This window comes from Carassius gibelio, chromosome A3 (genome assembly GCF_023724105.1).
Source record: "Carassius gibelio isolate Cgi1373 ecotype wild population from Czech Republic chromosome A3, carGib1.2-hapl.c, whole genome shotgun sequence".
NCBI classification, from domain to species: Eukaryota; Metazoa; Chordata; class Actinopteri; order Cypriniformes; family Cyprinidae; genus Carassius; species Carassius gibelio.
The window spans coordinates 13983759-14008080 of NC_068373.1; the positions used below are offsets into that span (position 1 = coordinate 13983759).

At 38.1% G+C, this 24322-nt stretch overlaps 2 protein-coding genes across 2 annotated transcripts; both read left to right on the forward strand.

The window, feature by feature from the left end:
- The first annotated feature begins 22 nt into the window (after positions 1-22).
- On the forward strand, positions 23-9560 carry LOC127948354 (histone acetyltransferase KAT2A). Its single transcript, XM_052544779.1, has 18 exons — positions 23-354; positions 825-948; positions 1413-1558; positions 2038-2127; positions 2271-2452; positions 2733-2924; positions 3010-3116; positions 3531-3635; positions 4098-4234; positions 4653-4861; positions 4989-5115; positions 5492-5602; positions 5687-5830; positions 6026-6140; positions 6229-6265; positions 7805-7868; positions 7962-8046; positions 8180-9560. The coding sequence occupies exons 1-18, from the start codon at positions 136-138 to the stop codon at positions 8371-8373; spliced, it is 2388 nt and encodes a 795-aa protein (XP_052400739.1). The 5' UTR covers positions 23-135; the 3' UTR covers positions 8374-9560.
- A 622-nt stretch (positions 9561-10182) lies between these two features.
- On the forward strand, positions 10183-20402 carry LOC127948370 (ATP-dependent RNA helicase DHX58). Its single transcript, XM_052544801.1, has 12 exons — positions 10183-10307; positions 10746-10919; positions 11010-11214; positions 11834-12024; positions 12247-12360; positions 12470-12602; positions 12682-12867; positions 17449-17696; positions 17866-18177; positions 18293-18483; positions 19303-19396; positions 19525-20402. Exons 1-12 carry the CDS (start codon positions 10296-10298, stop codon positions 19714-19716), a joined length of 2052 nt encoding a protein of 683 aa, XP_052400761.1. The 5' UTR covers positions 10183-10295; the 3' UTR covers positions 19717-20402.
- The last annotated feature ends 3920 nt before the right edge of the window (positions 20403-24322 follow it).

Below are 24322 nucleotides of genomic sequence, written 5' to 3' on the forward strand. Positions count from 1 at the left end.
TTTCCCAGCAGCCTCCTATAGTGCGCAGGCGCAGTGCAGTGGTCAGAACGCGTATCGAAAATCATCACAAAACTTTATTGAAGCGGCACAGGGTGGAAGAGAGCGCGGCGATCCTAGTTTAGGAAGGCTGCTGATATGGAGGACCCGGCGGCGCAGACCTCCGCGCAGCCCCGGCTTCAGCAAGCTCAGTCCAGCGGCCCGGCAGCATCCAACCCGCAGCCCGGAGCCGGGAGCAGCGACCCGGCCCGACCAGGCCTGAGTCAGCAGCAGTGGTCCAGCCAGAAGAAAGCCCAAGTCCGCTCGTTTCCGCGGGCTAAAAAGCTAGAGAAACTCGGAGTGTTTTCCTCCTGCAAGGTAACCGAGCTCGGCTCATAACAATAGAGTGAGTTCCCGGGCCTGTCAGGTTCACTGCTTCAGGAACAGCCTGCAAACTAGTCACGCATGTTACCTGCTACAAATACAGTTCAGCCTTACCTTCATGAAGTATTAAAAGAATAACGATGATTAAAAACACAAGGTTATGAAAACCTCTATATGGTCTAAAGAATGAAAAATTAATCGCATTAAAATGTGTAGCTTAATAGGTTTTATAATAGCTTTTATATAGTGTGAAATTAGCATATGGTGGTTAATTAAATGCATTTATTATGCATGTTTTTAAAACATGCACCATACATTGGATATTTCTAGTATATCTCATTGTATTGTCATGTTATCACCACTTCATTATTCTAAATCATTCAGAACGTTTTGTCAGACTTTACCTGATGTTTACTGTCCTCACTGACAGTTCCTTAAATTACAGTTGTGTTCTCTGATTACAGGCGACCGATGCTTGCAAATGTAATGGATGGAAAAACCCCAATCCACCGACAGCCGCTCGTATGGAGCTCCAGCAGCAGGCAGCCAGTCTGACCGAGGCCTGCCGGAGCTGTGGACACTCTTTGGGTAAGATGAATGCCTCTTTGTCTGTTTTATTACATCACACTATATCAGACCCATGACTCTACTTGGTATCATCCAAATAAGCCAGTCCAGCATGATACTGTGCAACAGCGGCCAGCCACTTCTTCCAGTTGCCTTGCTTCTACATAAATATTTCCCACAGGGGTTTGAAAAGTTTTTTGTTATAAACCATGAACCAAGCCACCCAACTAAGAGGTGAACTTACACATTACAAACTGTGATTTAACCGAAGTATTTGAAAATCAGATGAAAAGACAAAACTGTGTCATTAATGGCTGTAATGAGGCAAAGAGCTACAGTCCCTCAAAGCATTGCATAAGGCAGCGTAAATACAACCTCTGTGGATATGCAGGCTACTATATGTGTAGTAATATACGAACTGTGTAGTTTATATCATATAACGCACCGTTATTGTTGTTCGCATTATCTTGCGTGTCTTTCTATAGCGGAGCATGTGTCTCACCTGGAGAACGTGTCTGAGGAGGAGATTAACCGGTTGTTGGGGATGGTGGTGGACGTGGAGAATCTCTTCATGTCTGTCCATAAAGAAGAAGACACGGACACCAAGCAAGTCTACTTTTATCTGTTCAAGGTAAACAGGCAGATGAGATCTAACCCTAACACACCCAAGATGAATTGCTGTTGGGAAGTCGTGGCCTAATGGTTAGAGAGTTTGACTCCTAACCCTAAAGTTGTCATTTCGAGTCTCGGGCCGGCAATACCACGACTGAGGAGCACTTGAGCAAGGCACCAAACCCCCAACTGCTCCCTGGGCACCGCAGCATAAATGGCTGCCCACTGCTCCGGGTGTGTGCTCACTGCTGAGTGTGTGTGTGCTCACTGCTGAGTGTGTGTGTGCTCACTGCTTAGTGTGTGTGCACTTTGGATGGTTAAATGCAGAGCACTAATTTTTCTGAGTATGGGTCACCATACTTGGCTGTATGTCACTTCACTTAAAAAAATACTAATTTGTTAAAAAAAGCCTCTAAGATGTTTTTGTTTATCTGTCAGCTGAATATTTCACATTTTTGCCTTTGTGTTGTTTTTGTGACTGTTTGTCTCTTATCTTAGTTGCTGAGGAAGTGTATTCTGCAGATGGGGAAGCCAGTGGTGGAAGGCTCTCTCGGTAGCCCTCCCTTTGAAAAACCCAACATAGAACAAGTACGTGTGTGTTTTCTGCCAGTCACAATCCATGTAAAATGCTTTTATGGGAGGGACATTTTTCTTCTAATGTAGGTCATTATTGTTGTGTGACTCAAGATGCTCTCTCTCTCTCTCTCTCTCTCTCTCTCTCTCTCTCTCAGGGGGTGCTGAACTTTGTCCAGTATAAGTTCAGTCATTTGGCTTCTAAGGAGAGGCAGACCATGTATGAGCTCAGTAAGATGTTTCTGCTCTGTCTGAACTACTGGAAGCTGGAGACCCCTTCACAGTTCCGTCAGAGGGCCCAGAAAGAGGATGCAGCCGCCTACAAAGTCGATTATACTAGGTTTGTGTGTTACTAATCATTTTGGCCACCACTGTATATTGTAAAAAAGTATATGTTTGCAGGTTATAAACATAGATGCTGTAACTACTGCTATAAGTTGCACTATAACTAGTTGTCAGAAAAAAAGATTCTTAAAAAATAATAATAATGTTTTTACTTACAAAATGTTTTCTCCACTGATGTTTCATCTGGGTTGTCTTACAATTTATGTAGATTCATTAGTGTTATTTTGATGTGTATGAATAAAAACATTTTGTGTATTACTTTGTGTGTGTTTCAGGTGGCTGTGTTACTGTCATGTTCCTCAGAGTAATGACAGCTTGCCCCGGTACGAGACCTGTCAGGTGTTCGGCCGCAGTCTGCTGAAGTCTATCTTCACTGTCACCCGCAGACAGTTACTGGAGAAGTTCAGAGTGGAGAAAGACAAACTCCCACCAGAGAAACGCACTCTGATCCTCACACACTTCCCCAAGTAAGACACAATACCGTCTTCTAATACACACGTCAGCACCATCACTCTCACATAGTGTACTTGAGTTTGTTTGTGTGTGAACTAGGTTTCTGTCCATGCTGGAAGAAGAAATCTATGGAGAGAACTCCCCCATTTGGGAGGCAGACTTCACCATGCCAGCCTCAGAGGGGACACAGCTGGGGCATCAAACAGGTGTGTGTTGAGCTGCTTATTAGGGATGAACAGTTAGATGAATTTTGTAATGTAACAACAACTTACACAATTTCAAACTAGATTATTGAAAATAAGCCTTGGAAAAAAAAAATCAACAACCTATGGTTTTTAAAGGGGAACATTTTGTCTATATTCATTACTAAAAAAAAAAAAGATTTGCAAATAACAAAGAAAGCCTAAAGCAGACTGCTATTATAATGCATTCTATGTCTGTAAAGGCTACAGTAAATCACATTTTATCTTTAAGTGCGGCATCCATCCCCTGACAAGTGGGTATACACATTTGATACTGTAAACATTCAGTAAGCCTGACAAGATTCGTGTTCCAGTGTCTTTGGAATGGTCTGATTTATTACGAAAAGTGATGCTACTTTTTCATTCATTCTGTCTTAGTGTTAAGTCCAGTCTCGGTGTCTGGCTCTCCTCTCAGTAAAGGCAGCAGTGGTTCTGCTCTGGGTGTTACAGGTTTGGACGTAGCTTCCTCTGAACCAGTAACCGGTAAGAAGATCCAGTTGAAGAATTACTTTCTGTGCACTGTGAACTCTGTACTTTGGCATTTAATTAAAGTACACAATCATATATTCATCACACTTAAAGGGTCATAAACTGAGAATCTTTTGACACATATCAGGTAGCGATGGGCATTTCAAGCAAAAACACTACTCAAAAATTGCTGGGTATTAATCGATTATTATTTGAAAATTGCACCCATTTCTCCGCATGCACGCACTCATAGGCTACACACCCATAAAAGGGAATGCTTTCAGTCTGTATGTTAACAAACTGTTTAATTCATTAGGGAATAGGCTATCTAAACTCAAGCCATATAATGATTGTACTGTCTAAAACATTTACAAATAATATAACCAAATGACGGCACTTACCATAACAGACTTCCCGACCCCTTTAAGAATGATGTCAAAGATCATGAAAATCATTGTATGATCAACTGTATCTCAGGAGAGAAGCGAAAGCATCCCGAGGCACTCACTCTGGAAGATGCCAAGCGGATCCGAGTTATGGGCGACATCCCCATGGAGCTGGTCAATGAAGTCATGAAGACCATTACAGACCCTGCTGCCATGCTGGGGCCAGAGGTCAGAGTTCATCACACCCTTACAATGGCTTTGAAAGTATAGTTCACCCCAAAATGAAAATTTTATGAAAATGTACTCAGGCCATCAAAGATGTACAGTAGAAGAGTTTGTTTCTTCATTGGAACACATTTGGAGAAATGAAGAATTACATCACTTGCTCACCAGTGGATCCTCCATTCTGACGGCACCCATTCACTACAGATGATCCAATGCTAGATTTCTTTAAACGTGTTCTGATGAAGAAACAAAACTGTTAACATCCTGGATGGCCTGAGTGTGAGCAAATTTTCATCAAATTTACATTTTCAACCATATAACATGAGGTTTTTCCATTCTTCGTTAGAACATCCTGTGTTTTGTGATTTATACTTTTGAAGAGAGAAATGACTGATTTGTCATTTGTTTGCTGGTTTCCCAGACTAGTCTGTTGTCTGCGAACGCAGCTCGTGATGAGACGGCTCGTCTGGAGGAGAGGAGAGGCATTATTGAGTTCCATGTGATTGGTAACTCTCTCTCTCAGAAGTCCAATAAGAAGATTCTAATGTGGCTCGTGGGCCTGCAAAATGTTTTCTCCCATCAACTTCCCCGCATGCCCAAAGAGTACATCACGCGTCTTGTGTTTGACCCGTAAGTCTACAGGGACCTCCTTTTTCCAGAGAGCCTGCTACTTTCCTCAGTCTTTACCTGTCAGGTTTTATGTCTTGCTAGCCTCCCCTCAGTCTCTTTTGACCCTGTGTCCTCCATGTGACCTCAGGAAGCACAAGACGTTGGCTCTGATTAAAGATGGCCGTGTGATTGGAGGGATCTGCTTCAGGATGTTCCCCACTCAGGGATTCACAGAGATTGTCTTCTGTGCGGTCACCTCAAACGAGCAGGTCAAGGTACGGAGATGCACTCAGTGGTTCTCAACCAGGGGGTCTTGGCAATTTTCCAACAGGGATGTCTTGTTTTATTGAAGAACATGATTAATCACATAGTGAACTGTGATTTAAAATGAATTATCTGTAATTAATTCAGTATATCAATGCTCTTAAAATACTGTTTAGGGGAGGTTTTGGGCAACATGGGGGTTGACAACCACTATTCTAAACTGCAGTGAGCATTTAAAAACTGCAGCCTTAGGAAGTAAAAAAAAAAATGGCATTGTTCTCCGTTAATTTATTTGAATTATCTCACCCACATTAATCACAGAAATTGATATGCAGATAAATAGCCCTTTTGTTTTGTGGCATGGATGATGTGTGCATGCATGTTTAGGGCTATGGCACACACCTGATGAATCATCTTAAGGAGTACCACATCAAGCACAGCATTCTGTACTTCCTCACTTATGCTGACGAATATGCCATCGGCTACTTCAAAAAACAGGTACAGTTCCTGCCACTCACGTACAGACATTTTCTGTTTTTCCACTGCACCGCTTCACCCGTTGAACCCTCGTTCTGTCGGCAGGGCTTCTCCAAAGACATCAAAGTGCCGAAGAGCCGATACCTTGGTTACATCAAAGACTATGAGGGAGCCACGCTGATGGAGTGCGAGCTCAATCCCAGAATACCCTACACTGAACTCTCACACATCATAAAGAGGCAGAAAGAGGTGAGAGTGCACAGATTTACCCTGCTGCTGAAGAGGAATTACTGTATTTTGTGTATTGTGTATATGATAGGTATATATATATATCAGAATATCCAAATTGGCTGCACACATTAACATTTTGTCAATGTGTCAATATATCTCAGAAGGCAGCCAGTCTTTGTAATATGACTATGGGTTTGTTGTTGTCCACTGTAGATCATCAAGAAACTGATTGAGAGGAAACAGAATCAGATCAGGAAAGTGTATCCTGGGCTCACCTGCTTTAAAGAGGGTGTGCGGCAGATTCCTGTGGAGAGTATACCAGGCATCAGTAAGTGTGCACTCATGTCTTTTATAGTGCCTATGATATATACAGAATTCTTCCATTCTCACATACTCTCCCTTCCTTTTTTCTTAAGGAGAGACTGGTTGGAAACCTAGTGCCAAGGAGAAAAGGTCAGGAGAATTCATGCATATTTATTCTGAAATCTTAGACCATCTGTGTGTCTGTATTGGATCATTGAGGAACTGCATCTTACCCATGATTTTCAAAAGTTTGGGCTCAGTATGATTTTTTTTTAAATAAATTAATACTTTTATTTAGCAAGAATGTTTTTTTGTCAACTTTATATTCATCACATAATCGGGAAAATTTTTTGCATGTATTATCAAAAATATTAATCAGCACAACTGTATTCAAAACTGATAATAAGAAATGTTTCTTGAGGAGCAAATCAACATATTGGTTATTTCTAAAGGATCATGTGACACTGAAAACTGGAGTAATGATGCTGAAAATTCAGCTTTGAAATCACAGGAATAAATTACATTTTGAAATAATTACAAAAGAAAACTCTACTTAATTTTTGCACCCTTTATGAGCATCAAAAACGTCTTTTAAACATAAAAAAAAAAACGTACCACAAACTTGGAGGGCTTAAAATTCTCTGGCACCGTGCAGGATCTCTGGCGTGCAGCGTTTGACTGCGTAAAAAAATAATAATGCTACTTAAAAAAAAAAAAAAAGAACACTTGTTGATTAACACTTTTGAGTCCACGAGTTCGCCAATCAATGGAATGAGAGGAGCAGCATTCAGTCTCAACTAAAATAACTTTACCAGCCAATCAGAATGTTTTGCTCTTATAAACACAAGACGTGCATAATAGTATCCAATTGCAGTGTTGCATTATGCATTTTAACATTGTTGTTCGGTACAATTAATTTCTTGGTTTTTATATTTTATTTGAGCCAACTATTACTGCCTCATCGTTAGTTTATATATAAAAAGTCATGCTTAAGCCTCGTTTTCACTTTTGTTACAAAAAAAATATCAGATTACTCAGCTGTCAAAATAATCAGTAGATTACTTGATTACCACAGTAATCATTAGTTACAGCCCTAGATTAGTCATAATATTTCTAAATACAACTGCATTGTTTTACTTTTTGTAATTAAAAGACAAATATTTTGTCACTGAAAATTTCTTAAAAATAGTATTAAAATATTGTCTTGTTCTAGTGAACCAAGTATCTGTATTTTGTGTCAATAAGCAGTGATACAGCTCATCATTTTCAGAGTGTATGGTACAGCTTTCATTCTTCAGGTCAACCATATATTTCTGAAAAAGAAAATCAGTTTGAATAAAGAAAGCAATAACTTTGCCATAGTATCCTTTCAAATGTTAAAGTTGCTAGAGTCATTGCAAAATTGTATTTACGTTTTTTTAAAGCATGTCAATGATTTATTTAAATTATATAGCTGTTTTTCTGCATGATATATATTGCATATAACTTTAAATATCTGCATATAATTGAGACTAACGGCACACATGTGTGTGAAAGATGAGCCATTCTCAAAACAGCAGTATTATGTTGCAGCTCTTAATAAAATTAGCAGCCCTGGCAAGTGGCTGTTCTACTTGCTTTTGGTGTTTAATGAGTGTTATTTTTGTGCCCTATTTGTATCCATCATTCTCTCTTATTTTATCTCTGCAGTAAAGAGCTGAAAGATCCAGATCTGCTCTACAACATGCTAAAGAATCTACTCGCCCAGATTAAAGTAAGAGGCCTGGTGTCACTCTCACATTCATTTCAGCACATAAACTACACAATATTGGGGTATTTTCTCACCATTTGACTGGTGTGTAAACAGACACATCCAGACGCCTGGCCTTTCATGGAGCCAGTGAAGAAATCTGAAGCTCCAGACTATTATGAGGTCATCCGCTTCCCCATTGGTAGGTACTAATATAATCTGCATATATAGAAATGACATTTAACTTTTCTGAAAAGATACTAATCAGTAAAGGTCTATACAGTTTGAACAATGGCATCTTGCATCCAATTGAATAAACCTCTCCTCCTGCTCAGACTTGAAAACGATGACGGAGCGTCTAAAGAACCGGTATTATGTGACAAAAAAGCTGTTTATCGCCGACCTGCAGAGGGTGATCACAAACTGCAGAGAGTACAACCCTCCAGACAGCGAGTACTGCAAGTGTGCCAACACACTGGAGAAGTTTTTCTACTTCAAACTGAAAGAGGCCGGGCTCATTGACAAGTAACAGACATCTAGCCTAGGACAAGGGACCAGTTAGATACTATAGAGAGTGTGATCACATTCACGTTTAATTTGGATGAATGACATCCAAACTTATCAAAAGTTGCTGCTTTCTGTTACTTTTTTCTTCCTTATACAGTATAGTTATGAAACTCAAGGTTATATTTGTGTTTATGAGGCTGCTGTGCCAGTGCATTAAGGGAAAATGAAAACTGAAAGTGTGTTTGATGTGGGCGTTAACTTAGACAGAAATGGCTATGAGTAGTTCTGTTTATCTGTCCCATGCGCCATTAAACGAATGACTCACGAACAGCGCAAGCTGTTGCTCTACATCCTGCACACAAACATTTGGTTGTGCAACATAAAGTCTTATCCTGTAAAACTTACTGACCTGAGATGCTGCAGCCAAAGACGGACAATGTTTGGCCTCTAGTGAGGATGTCACTGCGGTGCCACCATTCTCTGCCAAAGCTGTTTGAAACAGCCGGTTAGTCATATACAGGACGTGCCTATTGAGTACAAATCTGAAAATATGAGGGAAATTGTTTGTTTGTTTTCCCGGTTTTTGTTTTAAGTTGAGTTCCTTCAGTGTTCTTTATTGAAGAAAAGACTGCTCATTCCTTGACAGGTCACTTCAAGTAACAATAGTCTGTGTTTTTGTTCTCTTCCGGAAATTACTGGGAAATCCACTTGTGTTTGTAAAGGGATTATCTCTGTTTGCAAACCAATATTTGTCTTCTTCAAAAGCTTTCAGCATGTCATGACCCCAGGTGTCACCATTCACTGTTTTTGCAGCTTGCTTTTTTACCCCCATTTGGGACCAGGAGCAACTATTTCCATTTCAGTCATAACTGCTGCACAAACCCGTGTTTCCAAATATGTACGTTTTCTCTGATACCGCATGTTGTTTGCTAGTTTACTGTTCATGCACAGGACAGCAGGTTTATTTTTCAGTCTCTTGTAATGGGCATTTACTTGAATCATGACTGCTGCAATATTGATGTATTATCAGAGTTCTTTATTTTTGGTTTTACTGTGGGACACCGATGACCCTCTAATGAAAAGGACAGACGGGTGTGATAGAAGGTGGTTGGCCATGGTTACATTTGGAAGGTGCATGTAAATTGCTACAGTTCTGTGTACTATAGTTGTTGTTGTTTTGTTTTTGAAAATAAACATTTTTTAAAGTTTGCCCTGCTGAGAAGTGATTTAGATTTGAATTTCACATTTCTGATTCAAGCCATTTCAAAGATTTTGTCACGTTCACAATAATCCCAGATAATTATTAATAAGAAGTTATCTATTAATGTATATGTGTGTGGGTGGGTGTAATTTATAATGTATTATGATATTTCAAATATTTAATAAAATAAATAGGGTAATTTATTTAAGGTTAGTAAGATATAGACAAGATTGAAAAAAAAATTATTTAACAGTGTATTTATTTAATTGAATATTGTCTGTTTCTATAATGTGTTTGTTTTGATCAGAGCCTGACTATCATGCAGATGACAAAGCTTGTTCCTTCAGTTTTGATTTCCTAACATCACTGACTGCCAAATGGGGCCCCATTTAGGTCTCTATTTCTTCTGCCCTCATTCCAGGCCCTGCTCTCTACATTTACGAATCAAATTATGTTTCAGTCCACATCACTGTTGTGCCAAGGTGCAATCATAGAAAAACAAGCCTCTGATAACAACTGACGCAAACAACAAATAAAAAAAAAGTTTATTTTATTTCTTATACTAACAGTCCACAGATGCCTGTTGTCATTGAATTTGGCCCCTATTTTGTTGTATGTCATTCATCTCCCCTAGTCGGGCCCTCTCTCTGTTTTCGGTTTCATTTCTCAGCTCAGCAGACTCAAAAAGAGACCGTTTTAAAGACCAGAGGAGGTTCAGCCTCTCAGACGGGACCGCTACAGTAATGGCAACACAGGTGAGTGAACATACTGACACAATACTGATCTGTTCAGATAGTTATTTGATCTTCGTTTACAGTTCTTTATCGTCTTTCAATTTAAAACCCTAAGTAAATTAGTAGCTTTGACATTTTTAACATGGAATAATTATTTAAAGATTCATTATTATGATTAAAGCACCAGGACCAAAATTTTGTCATCCATTTGCAAACCTGTGTTTCTCTGTTCTGTTGAACACAAAAGAAGATCATTTGAAGAGTGTTGGTAACCTAGCATTTGCTGGCAGCCCAGAAAATGACTAATCTCGTGCATTATTATTTTCAGGAAATGTGTCTGTCATTTCAGTCAAACCATGTGTGGTGACAAAACTGATGTGTTTCATGAATACTGATCATTTATGACAATGTAAATACCTGTTATTATTGCACCTTTTTCTTCTGACTTTTTTATTGTAGATGGACTTCAATCTTAGACCGTACCAGGAAGAGGTGGTGCAGGCAGCACTCCGAGGGGAGAACAGCATCATCTGGCTGCCCACCGGTGGAGGAAAAACCCGTGCTGCGGTTTATGTCACTCAGAAGCACCTGGAGACCACAGCCAATGCCAAAGTGGCAGTTCTGGTCAACAAGGTAAAGTCAGATTAGTGCTTTATCACTCTGGCTTATTACTCTAATTGTATTTAGATTTACACATTGAGTTTTCATATCCATTGTTCTCAGGTGCATCTAGTTGACCAGCACTTTGCAAAAGAATTCAAGCCTTATCTCGAGAGAAGATACCATATAACAGCCATCAGTGGGGACAGTAATGAGAAAGACTTTTTTGGGCGTCTAGTCAAGGCCTCAGACCTGGTCATATGCACGGCTCAGATCTTGGAGAATGCCCTGATTAACACGGAGGAGGAAAAACACGTGGAGCTGTCTGGTAACAGATGATTCCTCATGACACACCATGATATATAATGCCTTACAACAACTCACAGCACACGAATGTAAACTTTTTCTTTTTCCACTGGCTATTGGCTATTTGCAAGTATTAGAGGAACAATTCCCATGCTTTATTGATGTAAGAACTATGATAAGAGACTTTTGATTAACTTATTTGAACTATTATTTACTAATTATTAACCCAAAAATATAAGTCGGTAGCTACAAACCAAGTAGCACCTTCTAAGCGACAGCTTTATTTAAGCTAAATCTGCAACCCCTTTACCCATTCTGGTATAGTTTATTTATTTATTTGTTTGTTATACATAAATATTTAGTATATTTAATTTTGATGCTAAGGTTAATTGCTGTAAAATTCCGAAATGACACAAACAATGGTTTGAAACATTTTTGAGGTTGGAAACCTTACAGAAAAGGATTACACTTAGAACAGCTCAATATTTATTTTGATCTTCTAAAGCAGACAATAACATGAAGGTTAAGCATTTCCATTCACTGACTACTTCATATAATTGATTTTTGTAAAAGTTTTGTGTCGAAAACATGATGTCGTACTAATATGCATTTTACAATACCCTTCATTCGTCTCTATTCAGACTTTACCCTGCTGGTAATAGACGAATGTCACCATACACAAAAGGAGAGCGTCTATAATAAGATTATGGGCCGCTATGTTGAAAAGAAATTAAGAAAAGAAGGGAATCTGCCTCAGATTTTGGGTCTCACAGCATCACCTGGTACAGGAGGAAATAGGAAACTGGATAAGGCTGTTGAACATGTACTGCAGGTGTGTTTAAATGTACACAATAAGACTGTGTAATGAAGCTAAAAAATAAAATAAAAAATTAAAGTCATGTTTTCCCACAATCACACCAAAGATTTAATATCAGACTGTATATGGACCCATAATGGACATTAATACACACAGAAACATCAGGTCAATTGAAAACTCATTTAATTTAGTGCTGTGAACTAGTGAAAGAATCTCTTTTGTCTCTCTCGTTCTCAGATCTGTGCCAATCTGGACTCAGTAATTGTGTCCACCAAGAGTTTTAAACCAGTGCTGCAGAAAGTCGTCCCTAGACCCAAAAAGCAATATGATATTGTTGAAAAAAGAGCTCTGGTACTTTCCTCTGTGTGCTTTCAGATTGTGTGATTCTATACAACTGCTTAAATATTCAAGACTAATGAGTGTGTGTGTGTGTGTGTATATGTTTGTTTGTATGCAACAGGATCCATTTGGCGACCACTTAAAGGCAATGATGTCGATGATTCATGAGTTTATGCCATCAATAGTGAGTCGCAGCCTGCGAGAGATGGGCACCCAGGAATATGAAGCTGATGTGGTGGAACTCGAAAAAGCAGGTTATTGACACTTGTAAGTTGTACATTGTAAATCCCCGGCAAAGACATGACTTGATTTGCTGGTGTGTTTGTGTGTCAGGTGTACAGAAAGAGAACAGACTGATTGCTCAGTGTGCTTTGCACCTGCGGCAATACAACGACGCTCTTCTCATTAATGACACGGTTCGCATGGTGGACGCGTTCCAGGGTTTAGACGAGTTCTACAGTTCAAAGAAAACCAAACTGTTGGATGGAACAGACATCTTTCTCCAGGGACTTTTTGATGGTATGGACTGTTTACTGTGCTGATGACTGTTGTGATTCTCTTAACCTGTTAACTGTCACCTGTCCACCCTGTGGGACGCCTACATTTACTTCACTATATTACAATTAAATCTAATCTAATCTTGACAAACTATATATCGTTGGAAAGGTCTAAGACTCCCAAATATATATTTTACCAATACTTTTTGTTAAAAATTATGTAGGAAAAGTAATCGATTAATGTATGACAAGAGTGCACCCTCAAAAATCTAAATTATACAGTGGGGATCGAAAGTTTGGGCACCCCTTGCAGTATCTGTGAAAATACGAGTAATTTTCAAAAAATAAGAGAGATCATACTAAATGCCTGTTATTTTTTATTTAGTACTGTCCTGAGTAAGATATTGTACATAAAAGATATTAACATTTAGTCCACAAGACAAAAAAATTGCTGAAATTATTAAAATAACCCCACTCAAAAGTTTGGGAACCCTTGGTTCTTAATACTGTGTGCTGTTACCTGATGATCCTCGACTGTCTTTCTGTTTTGTGATGGTTGTGCATGAGTCCCTTGTTTGTTCTGAACAGTTAAACTGAGCAGCGTTCTTCAGAAAAATCGTTAAGGTCCTGAAGATTCTTCAGTTTTCCAGCATCTTTGCATATTTGAATCCTTTCTAGCAATGACTTTATGATTTTGAGATACATCTTATCACACTGAGGACTATTGAGGGACTCAAACAAAACTATTTAAAAAGATTCAAACATTCACTGATGCTCCAGAAAGAAACAAGATGCATTAAGAGCTGGGGGGTGAATACTTTTGGAATTTGAAGATCAAGGTAAATTGTACTTAATTTGTGTACCGGGAAACATACAAGTATCTTCTGTTGCTTACGAAGGGCAGAACTAAATGGAAAAAAAAAATATTTCAACAAAATAAGACAAATTTGGCCATCTTCATCGTGTTCAAAAGTTTTCACCCCCAGCTCTTAATGCATCTTGTTTCCTTCTGGAGCATCAGTGAACGTTTGAATCTTTTTAAATAGTTTTGTTTGAGTCCCTCAATAGTCCTCAGTGTGATAAGATGTATCTCAAAATCATACAGTCACTGCTGGAAAGGGTTCAAATATGCAAAGATGCTGGAAAACTGAAGAATCTTCAGGACCTTAACGATTTTTCTGAAGAACGCTGCTCAGTTTAACTGTTCAGAACAAACAAGGGACTCATGGACAACCATCACAAAACAGAAAGACAGTCGAGGATCATCAGGTAACAGCACACAGTACTAAGAACCAAGGGTTCCCAAACTTTTGAGTGGGGTTATTTTAATAATTTCAGCATTTTTTTTGTCTTGTGGACTAAATGTCAATATCTTTTATATACAATATCTTACTCAGGACAGTACTAAATAAAATATAACATGAATTTAGTATGATCTCTCTTATTTTTTGAAAATTACTCGCATTTTCACAGAACCTGCAAAGGGTGTCCAAACTTTCGATCCCCACTGTAACTGGAGGTTTGACCTTTGTTTAAAAAAAAAAAAACTTCTCTGTTGCCTTTTTCTCTATCACATTTTAGAAATCATCAGAAATTATAAATCGACTGAAAACTTAAAATCTCAAAATTCATCCCTTAAAACCCATTTTAAAATCGGACATTGCATTACCATGAAAATGGTACATCAATATCATGTTACAATATATTTTAGTTCATGAATTATACAAATTTAAGTTTGGGTTGTGCACTACAAAGTCAATGTTCAAAGATGTGAGTTACAGTTAAGGGGTTAAAGGGACAGTTAAAATCATTTACTGACCTCAGTGTTGTTACAAACTTGTATGACTTTGATTTCACACACACACACACACGCAAATAATAATAATAACGGGATAAATTTTGCATGCTATTTTACCATACAGTGGAAGCCTTTAGTTGAGGGGCTGTTAAGTTTCAAAAATAATGACACCACATGGGTTATGGGACAATTTTACAATTATTTTTTGTTTTTATTTTTTTATTTGTTTTTCTCATCAGTATTAGGTATATATCTGGTGATATTATATATTTAAATGTATTTATAAGGTAAAACTTTAGTATAGGTACCAATTCTCACTATTAACTAATTGCTTATTATCATGCCTATTATTAACATATTGGCTGTTTATTAGTACTAATTAAGCACAGATTAATGACTAATAATAAGCAGCAAATCAGGAGTTTGAGGCAAAAGTCACATGAGCCCCTTTCACACTGCACGTCGCACCCGGCATATTGCCGGAACATTGCCAGGTCACCTTCTGTGTGAAAGCAACCACGTCCCGGGATTGATTCCCGCATTGAACCCGGGTTGGGGACCTAGTAACATTGCCGGGTTCAACCCGGGATGAGCGCTTTGTGAACAGGGACAGACTGGGACTAAAAAACAGCCCTGGACTTTGACTAGGCCCGGCCCAAAGCAATCGGCACTCGTAAACTCGACAAAAACAACAATAACGCATGGCATGAGTGTCACAAGACTTTAATTGTGGCTCATGATACCATACCATCCAAATTATAGCAATAGCACTGATGTTGACTAGATGTTGAGCTGGAGTGGGTGTCTTTCTCTGGTCTTGGTCTAAGCTCAACCTGAATAAACAACGATGGAATGGATTTTTTTTTTTTTTTTTTTTTTTTAAACAGGTTTTATTCCAAGATAGCATGGAATAGTTTATATAATATGCTGTTATAACATTATAAAATAAATGTATTACTTAATAATCCTAATTCATTGAGTAATTAATCTTACTGCACAGATAATAATACCACATCTAAATGAAAATACACCATTACAAATGTAGCTTCTGTATTCAAAATCTTCAAAGTTTGTAAGCATTTACTGTAATGTTACCAACATTTTTAAAAGTAAAAGCACAACATATTTCTTAATATTAGCTACTGCATGTGACATTTTACAGCTAAAATGTTGAAGTTTAGCTGAAAATGTAGCAACCTGAATATCACTTCCTAACATCATCCCAACAAGTAACACTCTTTCTCCTCTCATGTTCCTTACTTGGATCTGGATCTGCCTGTGGAACCCGCTCATCTTTCTGTCCCTCATCATCACTGGTGGCATGTTGTGCATACCTGTCTAGCTCACTTCACTGCTGCTAATATTTAACTGTGAGGTGATGCTTCTGGAAAATATTGCTATATATTTCGGTTAGTTTGGGAAATTTAGCGGCTTCAGTATGTAATTTTTTCTCTCGCCTTCTCAGCCCCACCCTTTTCTTTCCGTTTTTTACCCACGGCCGCGTTATGCATATTGTTTGTTTGTTTCTATGCATCTTCTATCTAATGTTAACGTCTTTGCTGTTCATTTCTTCCTACTCTTCCACTTTTTATTCTCCTCACTTGGTGGCCACGGCCAGTGCAGCTGGCATCCAACTTAAAGGTGCATTGCTGCCACCTGCAGTACTGGAGTGTAAAACAGATTAGCGGGGGGAAAGAAAACAGGTGATGGCTGCACGCGTGGTGGGTGGTGGGCTGGCCCGCCGGCCGTCCTGGAGCACCGGCCATTCTGTGATTCTCCAGATCACACAGATGGCCAGTCCGCCCCTGTGTGTGAACAAAAGCCAGATCTAAGCAATTATATGTATGTGCAAACTGTAATGAAGCAGAGATCAGTTAGTTACTCACTTTCCGCTCTGACGCCGAGATCGTTCGCTTGCTTCAGTGAAAGTATAATGTGCCTAGCGTTGTCGACTCGTACATTACATGTCACGCGCTGATGTCACGTGTCGTTATGGGATCTTCAAGGGTTGTGTGTGAAAGCACGCACATATACCGGGTCAACACTGGCAGTGTGAAAGTGCCAAATCTAGCGACCCGGGAACAATTGCCGGAACACTTTACCCGTGTATTTGCCGGAATGGCAGTGTGTAAGGGGCTATGGAGAGGTCGCTGGTACCTGTGACCAGTGACAATAAAGGGCTACTACTACTACTATTTAATGATTTGTTAATATTGAGAATTAGACATTAAAATAAAGTGTGTGACCATAAATATATGTACTTGGTGCCTGCTCACATACCCTGCTGTTACATTTAGATTACCTTTCTGTCATCTAACACTCAAAATTATTAAGAAATAGCTATAATTTATCAAAATAATACTGTACAAAAAAAATGCTGTAATTTATAATTTTGTGATGTCTATAGTTACATGTAGGATTTAAAACCATTGATTTTAGTTTTATTTTAAGTTATTTGGGCTAAATTGTATAGATTGTTAATAGAATTCATTGGTCTACTATATTATAAAAATAATTATTGACCAGAATTTTATAATCAGTGCAAAAAAAAAAACACCATAATTGTAGTCAACTTGATTTTTCGCTATATCCAAGTCTTGTGAAGTCATACGATAACTTTTTGAGGGAAACAGGCTGAAATTAAAGTCATTATTCATTGATAAATTAGCTTTCTGCTTATAAATCTCAGTTATATTTGGTCATATTCCTATTACTATCCCTGTATTGGTCAAGTCTTTGTTGAGAGCAAAATTTGAAGATCTCTGTTATTAGCAGATATAATCCGGCTCTTCTGTTTCTGCTCAGAGAATCGCCTGGAGCTGAAACAGCTGGCATCGACTGCCTGCTACGAAAACCCCAAACTGGCCCGTTTGGAACGCACATTGCTGGATGAGTTTAGTGATAAAAACTCTCGTGGTATCCTCTTCTCAAAGACCCGCAGGGGCACCCGTTGTCTTTATGACTGGGTGAACACCAAACCTGCACTGCAGAGGGTCAACATCAGGGCTGGCATTCTCACTGGAGCGGGTACAGGTGCAAATCACATGACCCAGGTACTTTCACACAAGAAAACATCTCAAATGGTTTCCCTAAAAAGTCATGTTTACTTGAAGAAAAACGTCTAATGTGCAGTAAATACAGACTAAAAACGGACTAATTCTGAGTTTGGTTATAACTTCCTCTGCTTCCTATTTCTGTCTGCTTTTTTGTGTTTGTTTTTAGAATGAACAGAAGGACACCATAAAACATTTTCGAACTGGAATCCTCAACCTCCTCATCTCCACCAGCGTAGCTGAGGAAGGGCTTGATATTCCAGAATGCAACTTAGTTGTACGTTACGGGCTGTTGACCAATGAGATCGCTCAGCAGCAGGCCACTGGGCGGGCTCGAGCTGTGAACAGCGTCTATTCAGTGGTGGCTGAAGAAGGTGGGCGGGAACTACGCAGGGAACTCACCAATGAGTATCTAGAAAGTCTGACGGCAAAAGCTATTGACCAAGTGCAGCAAATGAGTCCCAGAGAGTTTAGACACAAGGTTTGCAATTAATTTCTGCATTCATGTCAAATGATAGAAAAACTTGAAGTATTCAAATTCCATTGCCTTCACATTTTACCGTAAGGTCATATTTCTGTTTCTTTATTGCTGTCAGATAAGCGAGCTCCAACAAATCGCTGTTCTGATTCGAATCCAGGCCGAGAAGAAGAAGGATGACCGAAAGCAACGCTATAGTCCTGTTCAGGCTCAGTTTCAATGCAGAGGATGCTTCTTGCCTGTCTGCAGTGGAGAAGATTTAAGAAAAATAGAAAATACACACCATGTCAACATCAACCCTGAGTTTGTGTGAGTTCATCACAGTCAGTGTCACAGACCAAACAGACATTTAATACTGCTGAAAAATGTTTCATGAAATACAGTACACTACCATTCAAAATTTTGGGGTCATTCAGTTGATTTTGAAAGTCTCTTATGCTCACCAAGGCTGTAATTATTGTATCAAATATACAATAAATGCAGTAATATTGTGAAATATAATTTAAAATTACATCATCTATTTGATTCTGTTTTCAAATTTAACTTAGTCATGTGATGGCAAAGTTAAATTTTCAGCATCATTACAGTTTTCAGTGTCACATGATCCTTCAGAACTCATGCTAATATGCTCATTATTATCAATGTTGCAAACAGTTGTGCTGCTTCCTATTTTTGTGGACGCTGTGATACATTTATTATTTTCAGGATTCACTGTTGAAAGTTCAAAAGAACAACATTTATTTGAAGTAGAAACTTTTGTAACATTATAAAAATCTTTACTGTCACTTGGATGAATTTAATGCATCCTTGCTAAATAAAAGTATTAAAGGTATATATATATTTTTATATATAATTAATTAATTTTATAAAATCTTACTGCCTCCAAACTTTTAAATGGTAGTGGCATTTATCTTATATTCTTAAAAGCACATTTTGTGCTATTACAGTAAGATATTTGGCAAAACCATTTATAATAGACATACTAAATGTCTAAACCAAAATATAATAAATTAATAATGTATAAAATCAAAATATGCTTGCAAAAAGGGTTTGATTGATAGTTTATAGGACAGAAAATAAATGAAGTCAATGATCCCTACCATGATCAAAAACAATTCTGTTTCATAGGAGGCATTATAAAAAAGGAAGGCAGGTCTTTCTGGAGAGGAGCTTTGAAGATTGGGAGCCTGGACGGGTTATCAACTGCAACAAATGTGGAAAGGTATAGATTGTGTTCGAAAAAAACAAGAATAGGTGATGTTGTATTATGAATGTATCCAACTAAACACAGGAAGAAGTCCTTAAGAATAGTGAGCTACATTTCTTCATCGCTATGTCTCTCTTTCTCAGGATTGGGGAATGGAGATGAAGTTCAGGAGGGTGGTAATACTCCCCTGCTTAAATATAAAAAGCTTTTCCTTGAAGACTCCTGGAGGCAAATCCACTCCCAAGCAGTGGAAGGATGTCGAGTTCCAGGTGAAAGAGCTCGACTTTCTTGAGGACTTGAGCAGCCGTTTCCCTAACCTAAACTTAAACGACTGACACGTCATTTAAACTCAGTTAAAACACTGTCACAGTTTTCTCTGTCTACAGTCAGCACATCTGTACCAGTGGTTTTCTTCTTGTAGGTCATGGAGGTATTGCAAGTGGCCATTGATTGCTGTTAGTTCCAAACTTCTTAGCATCATGAGTATACCATGATCCATTCTCATTATGCTGATTATCCATCTTGGCTGTACTTAAATAATGTTTTTAAATTGTAGTGTTTACTTCGTAGTTTCTATCATGTGAGAGTTTCGTTTGCTTTTGTCTGAAAAAAGTGTGTGTGTTGTGATGGTATTTTTATTAATCTCATTGATTATTCCGGTGTCCTCCTCTGGGATCAGGACTCTGCTGCTCAGATTATTAGTTATTGTTGATATTACTGTGCAATATGTCTCTAAATGTATCTGAAGTTCTTAATGGCCCTCGCTTTCAGCTTGCTTGAACATTTACATATATTAATTTAACGAGGAGAAATATGAACACATTTCAAAATCTGTGAGTCTTCATTTAAAGTTTGTTAATAGCACTTAATATATGTTTCTCACCAAACATAAAAGGATAATGCGTCTAACGCATGCTTTTCTGACCTTTTTTAAATTTTCTGCATAACCACATGAGTCTGTATATCATATCTATAATATATGATTTTTCAAAAAGATATAATAAAACAATTATGCACTGTATTTGATGTATTTTCTTCCTTATAGTTGCTACTCAAGTGGATACTTAGTATTATGAACCTGTGTGTGAGGAAAGTCTACAGTCATACATATATTTAAAAAGGGGGAGTTTCTGATTGATTTTTGATAGTACATAGTTTCAACCACTAGATGGCGCCAAGCAGTCTTGCTTTCCGTTCGCGTTAATTGTTGTTAGTTTTCCTTAGTTAATTAGTCATTTGCACATGCGATTTGCCTTGTTTAAACACTCTTTGGTATGTTTGAGCTTTTAGTTCCTGTGCTATAAGTCAAACGAGTAAGTTGAGAAGGAAGTAAGAGACACTTGTCATTATAAAAGTCAATATCTATTATGTTCATGGTTCATCTTCCTTAGCCTTGTGTTCTTTTTCAGTCTGCAAGTGGGTTCAAAACTAACTGGATGGCAATTAGTAAATAAGTACAGTATCTGCAAATAAAATGGAGGACAAACTTTGAATAAAGATTCATGTTGTATTGTAATGTTAAATGTAACCAAAGCAAAAGAGAGCCAGATCCATAGGCCTGGGGATGACATAAAGGGTAGTGTTGTGCCAGTGTGGCTTTGCATGGATCAGTGCCTCAGCAACGCCCACAGCACACAATTAAACCAACACACACAATGCCCACAGAACAAATCACACACACATACACATGCTGCACATTTAGGCCCTACACAGACTTTAGCAAGGTCATTCAAAGTCAAAGCTAAAATTCTGTCAGACAGAAATGACGAGCTGAATCACAGATGTATATACGTACCTTTAACTCAGTCTTCCTTTATTTAGCATATTGATTTTCTCATCATGCCTATATTTTTTGCTTTCTGTGAGTACATCACTTGTGCATGAATGTAACTTGCGGTCTTAATCAAACAAATGGACATTATTATGTGAGAGGAAAGAGATGTGTTATTATAGCTAGCTCTGTGTAGGCCTCCAGATTGTTGATGGAGCAGCGGCCCAATATACAGTTTAGTGTACAATAATATTTGACCACTGAATGCTGCTACTGACTAATCAGAATTAAGTATTTCAGTTAGCCATGTCAGACAGTTGAATGCAGATGCGAACATGAGGAGAGATCACAGAGTCTAGCAAAAGCTATTGGTCAGAAACACTACAGGTCAGACAACACTACACCATGTACATAAGCACACACGGCACAGATGTTGTTGTTGTTGTGTGTTCAGTCCTGGACTTGCTTTATCAGACAGGATTAATCATGTCAGCAGGGTTCATACTAGGTGTGTTTAAGTCTGTTTGTGTAAGTCACTCTCTAGAGCTTCCTCTGTCTGACTGTCTGTGTGTGTGTGTGTGTGTGTGTGTGTGTTCATAGAGTCCCATGTGCAAAAGAGATGATGGATGAATGGACTCCCCCAAGAAGGCCAAACCAAATATTCCTCCCACTGACAGTTCAAAATGACTCAGCACACATCTAGAGACTGAGAGACATTCCTCTTAGTCCAACAAAGACTGTAATCGAAACCAAATGTTATGAAAGCTCTTACCCAACAGATAGTTATGGTCACTTCAAAAGGATTATAAAACAGCTTTGAATGTAAATACGGACTCGTCTCGTAAAGTAAATCTAGATTTCCAAAATTCCTTTCCTCATTTTGTTGTAGTTAAACATGGTCTTTAATTACTCATGCTCGAATGCAAGAGCTGACCAATTCAGAAACATATAAAGACAGTTTTTCACTCCATATATAAACATCTGACCACAATAACAATACGCTGAACCTGTATATAGTTTATTATAAAAAAGGCAATGAGGGACTGTAGTGAGTGATTAAAGGAAAAGCTCACCCAAAAATGAAAATTGTCACTTATTTTTATGTTGTTCCAAACTCTTTTTCTGCTTTTATTTCTTGCAGCTCAAAAAGTGAATTCTGAAGAATGTAAACATGTCTTTTTCAGATCATAGTAATCTTTGAAGATCCTAAAAGAACCACATAAAGTGGTTTAAGACTCATGTGCTACTTTTGATTATTGAAAGAAAACAAAAAAGTTCTTATAATAGGTTCTTGGGGGAACCCAGAATAGTTCTTTATTATGATGAGATTTGAACTTAAATGATCAACTGTTGGTGTCGTTTTGAAAAGACCCGACTCACTGATTCATTATTTGTATTAAAAATATGTATTTTTTATTTATATAGCACCTTTTCAAAACTCAAGATTGCTTTACAGAGTCTAAATAAATAATAATAATATGAATAAGTAATAATTTAAATTTGAGTCTGTTTCTCAAACAACATTTGGACTTTTTTTTGTTTGTGTTTTGTCCTTTTTGTAGATTCAATGGACTATGAAGTGTGAAATTGCTCGTTTCGTGCTCTACAGAATGAAAAACAGCATGAGGGCGAGTCAATAATGAGGTGACTATTCTTTTAAGAAGGCAAAGGAAAGAAGAAACCTGAGCCATCGTTTATTTGTCTACAATGTGCAGTGTGTGTCTGTCATTTTCGGCACAGTCACACTGTCTATCCACCTTTCCTTCCTTCAGTCTCTCTGTCTGTCCTGCTCGCTTTGTCTCTCCCTCCCTTCCTCCTCCTTTTGTCCATCTCTTTCTGGCTTATATGAAAAACACCCTGTCAATCTTGTTTTCTTTTATTCTCCCTATTCTATAGTTAATAGGCTCCTATTTTCTCCTAGAAGAAGCTGTGCATTAATGATCAGGTAGACTGGGATTGTTTTTTTTTTTACAGCGTCGAACAAGAGAGGCTAGAGGCAGAGAACAGTCTGTGTAGAGACTGAATGGATGTGTTGACTCTCTTCAGATAGCCAGTAACAGCCAGTAAAGGACAAGGAAATTGGCCCAAATGGGCTATGGGTAATTTCACATCTGCTGTGTTCAATCAACCTCTATCTGGCTTTTGTGCAGGCCAGCTCTCCACAAACAGCCAGGTGTGTGTTAGCATGCGTGTTTCTGACTGTGTGTGTGTGTGTGTGTGTGTGAGAGAGATATTGCGAGACAATGTGTAATATTGAAAAAACAACACACTCAGTGCTTTCATTTATGTTTGGACAACACGTGCAATCCAAACTGCACAAACACATTCACTCAATATCTTGGTTGAAGATATACCCATTGAACATAATGTCTTTCAAAATTCAAATATTTAGGACGTGACTTGATTATATGCATCAGGGTTGATTGGATTGTGAAAAGGTGCCATTATGTTCCCGACTGAACCCATTGGGTGAAAACATGTAAGATTTTGTGATGAAAAAAATACATTTGTTTCACAAGTTATTACCTTTTTATGAATGACTTCAAAGTAAAAACATTTGGCATTTGATTAACAAGCACAACAAGGAAATGATTACTTTTATTCGGCAAGATGTATTAAATTGATAAAAAGTCACATTAAAGTCATAGTAAAGAAAATTATCAGTATTTAAATAGAGTGTATGGGATTCTGTTTGTATCATGTTTAGATTGTTTTAATAATGGGTTTTCTAAATCTTTTCGATGAATTCATCTTTAATATTTGAACTCGTTATATTCAGAAAGCTGGTGGGAACTCATTACAAAAATTCTAAATATTATATTTGTTTACCCGGATATCTGTAAAATCCACTGAAGTTTACTGTGAGCAGTAGCGTATAAAGAATAAAACTCAGTTGAACACATGTCAGGGAGGACAACACAAATTAAACAACAGTAGACATAGACAAATGTATTGTACAAAGAAGTCAAGTTTAATTTGGCACCAAACAGAATGCCATAATTTTTGGCCAGTGTTTGTATGGAGTCCTTACCGTCTGTGTACCTATGTTCTCGTCTCCCGAGACTTCCCCGTACCTTCTCGTTCTTCCGAGTTCCCGTACCGTTTCATCCGGTTCCTTCTTTTGTTTTGTTTGTCTCCTTGGACTGTTTATTTTGTATTCCCTTTTTGTG

Coding starts and splice junctions, on each gene's coding strand:
- LOC127948354 (XM_052544779.1), top strand. CDS start 136: ATGGAGGACCCGGCGGCGCAGACCTCCGCGCAGCCCCGGCTTCAGCAA. Junction 3,117..3,530: donor ACAGCTGGGGCATCAAACAG/GTGTGTGTTGAG, acceptor ATTCTGTCTTAG/TGTTAAGTCCAGTCTCGGTG. Junction 5,603..5,686: donor TCGGCTACTTCAAAAAACAG/GTACAGTTCCTG, acceptor TTCTGTCGGCAG/GGCTTCTCCAAAGACATCAA.
- LOC127948370 (XM_052544801.1), top strand. Junction 10,920..11,009: donor TGGCAGTTCTGGTCAACAAG/GTAAAGTCAGAT, acceptor CATTGTTCTCAG/GTGCATCTAGTTGACCAGCA. Junction 12,025..12,246: donor CTGTTGAACATGTACTGCAG/GTGTGTTTAAAT, acceptor TCTCGTTCTCAG/ATCTGTGCCAATCTGGACTC.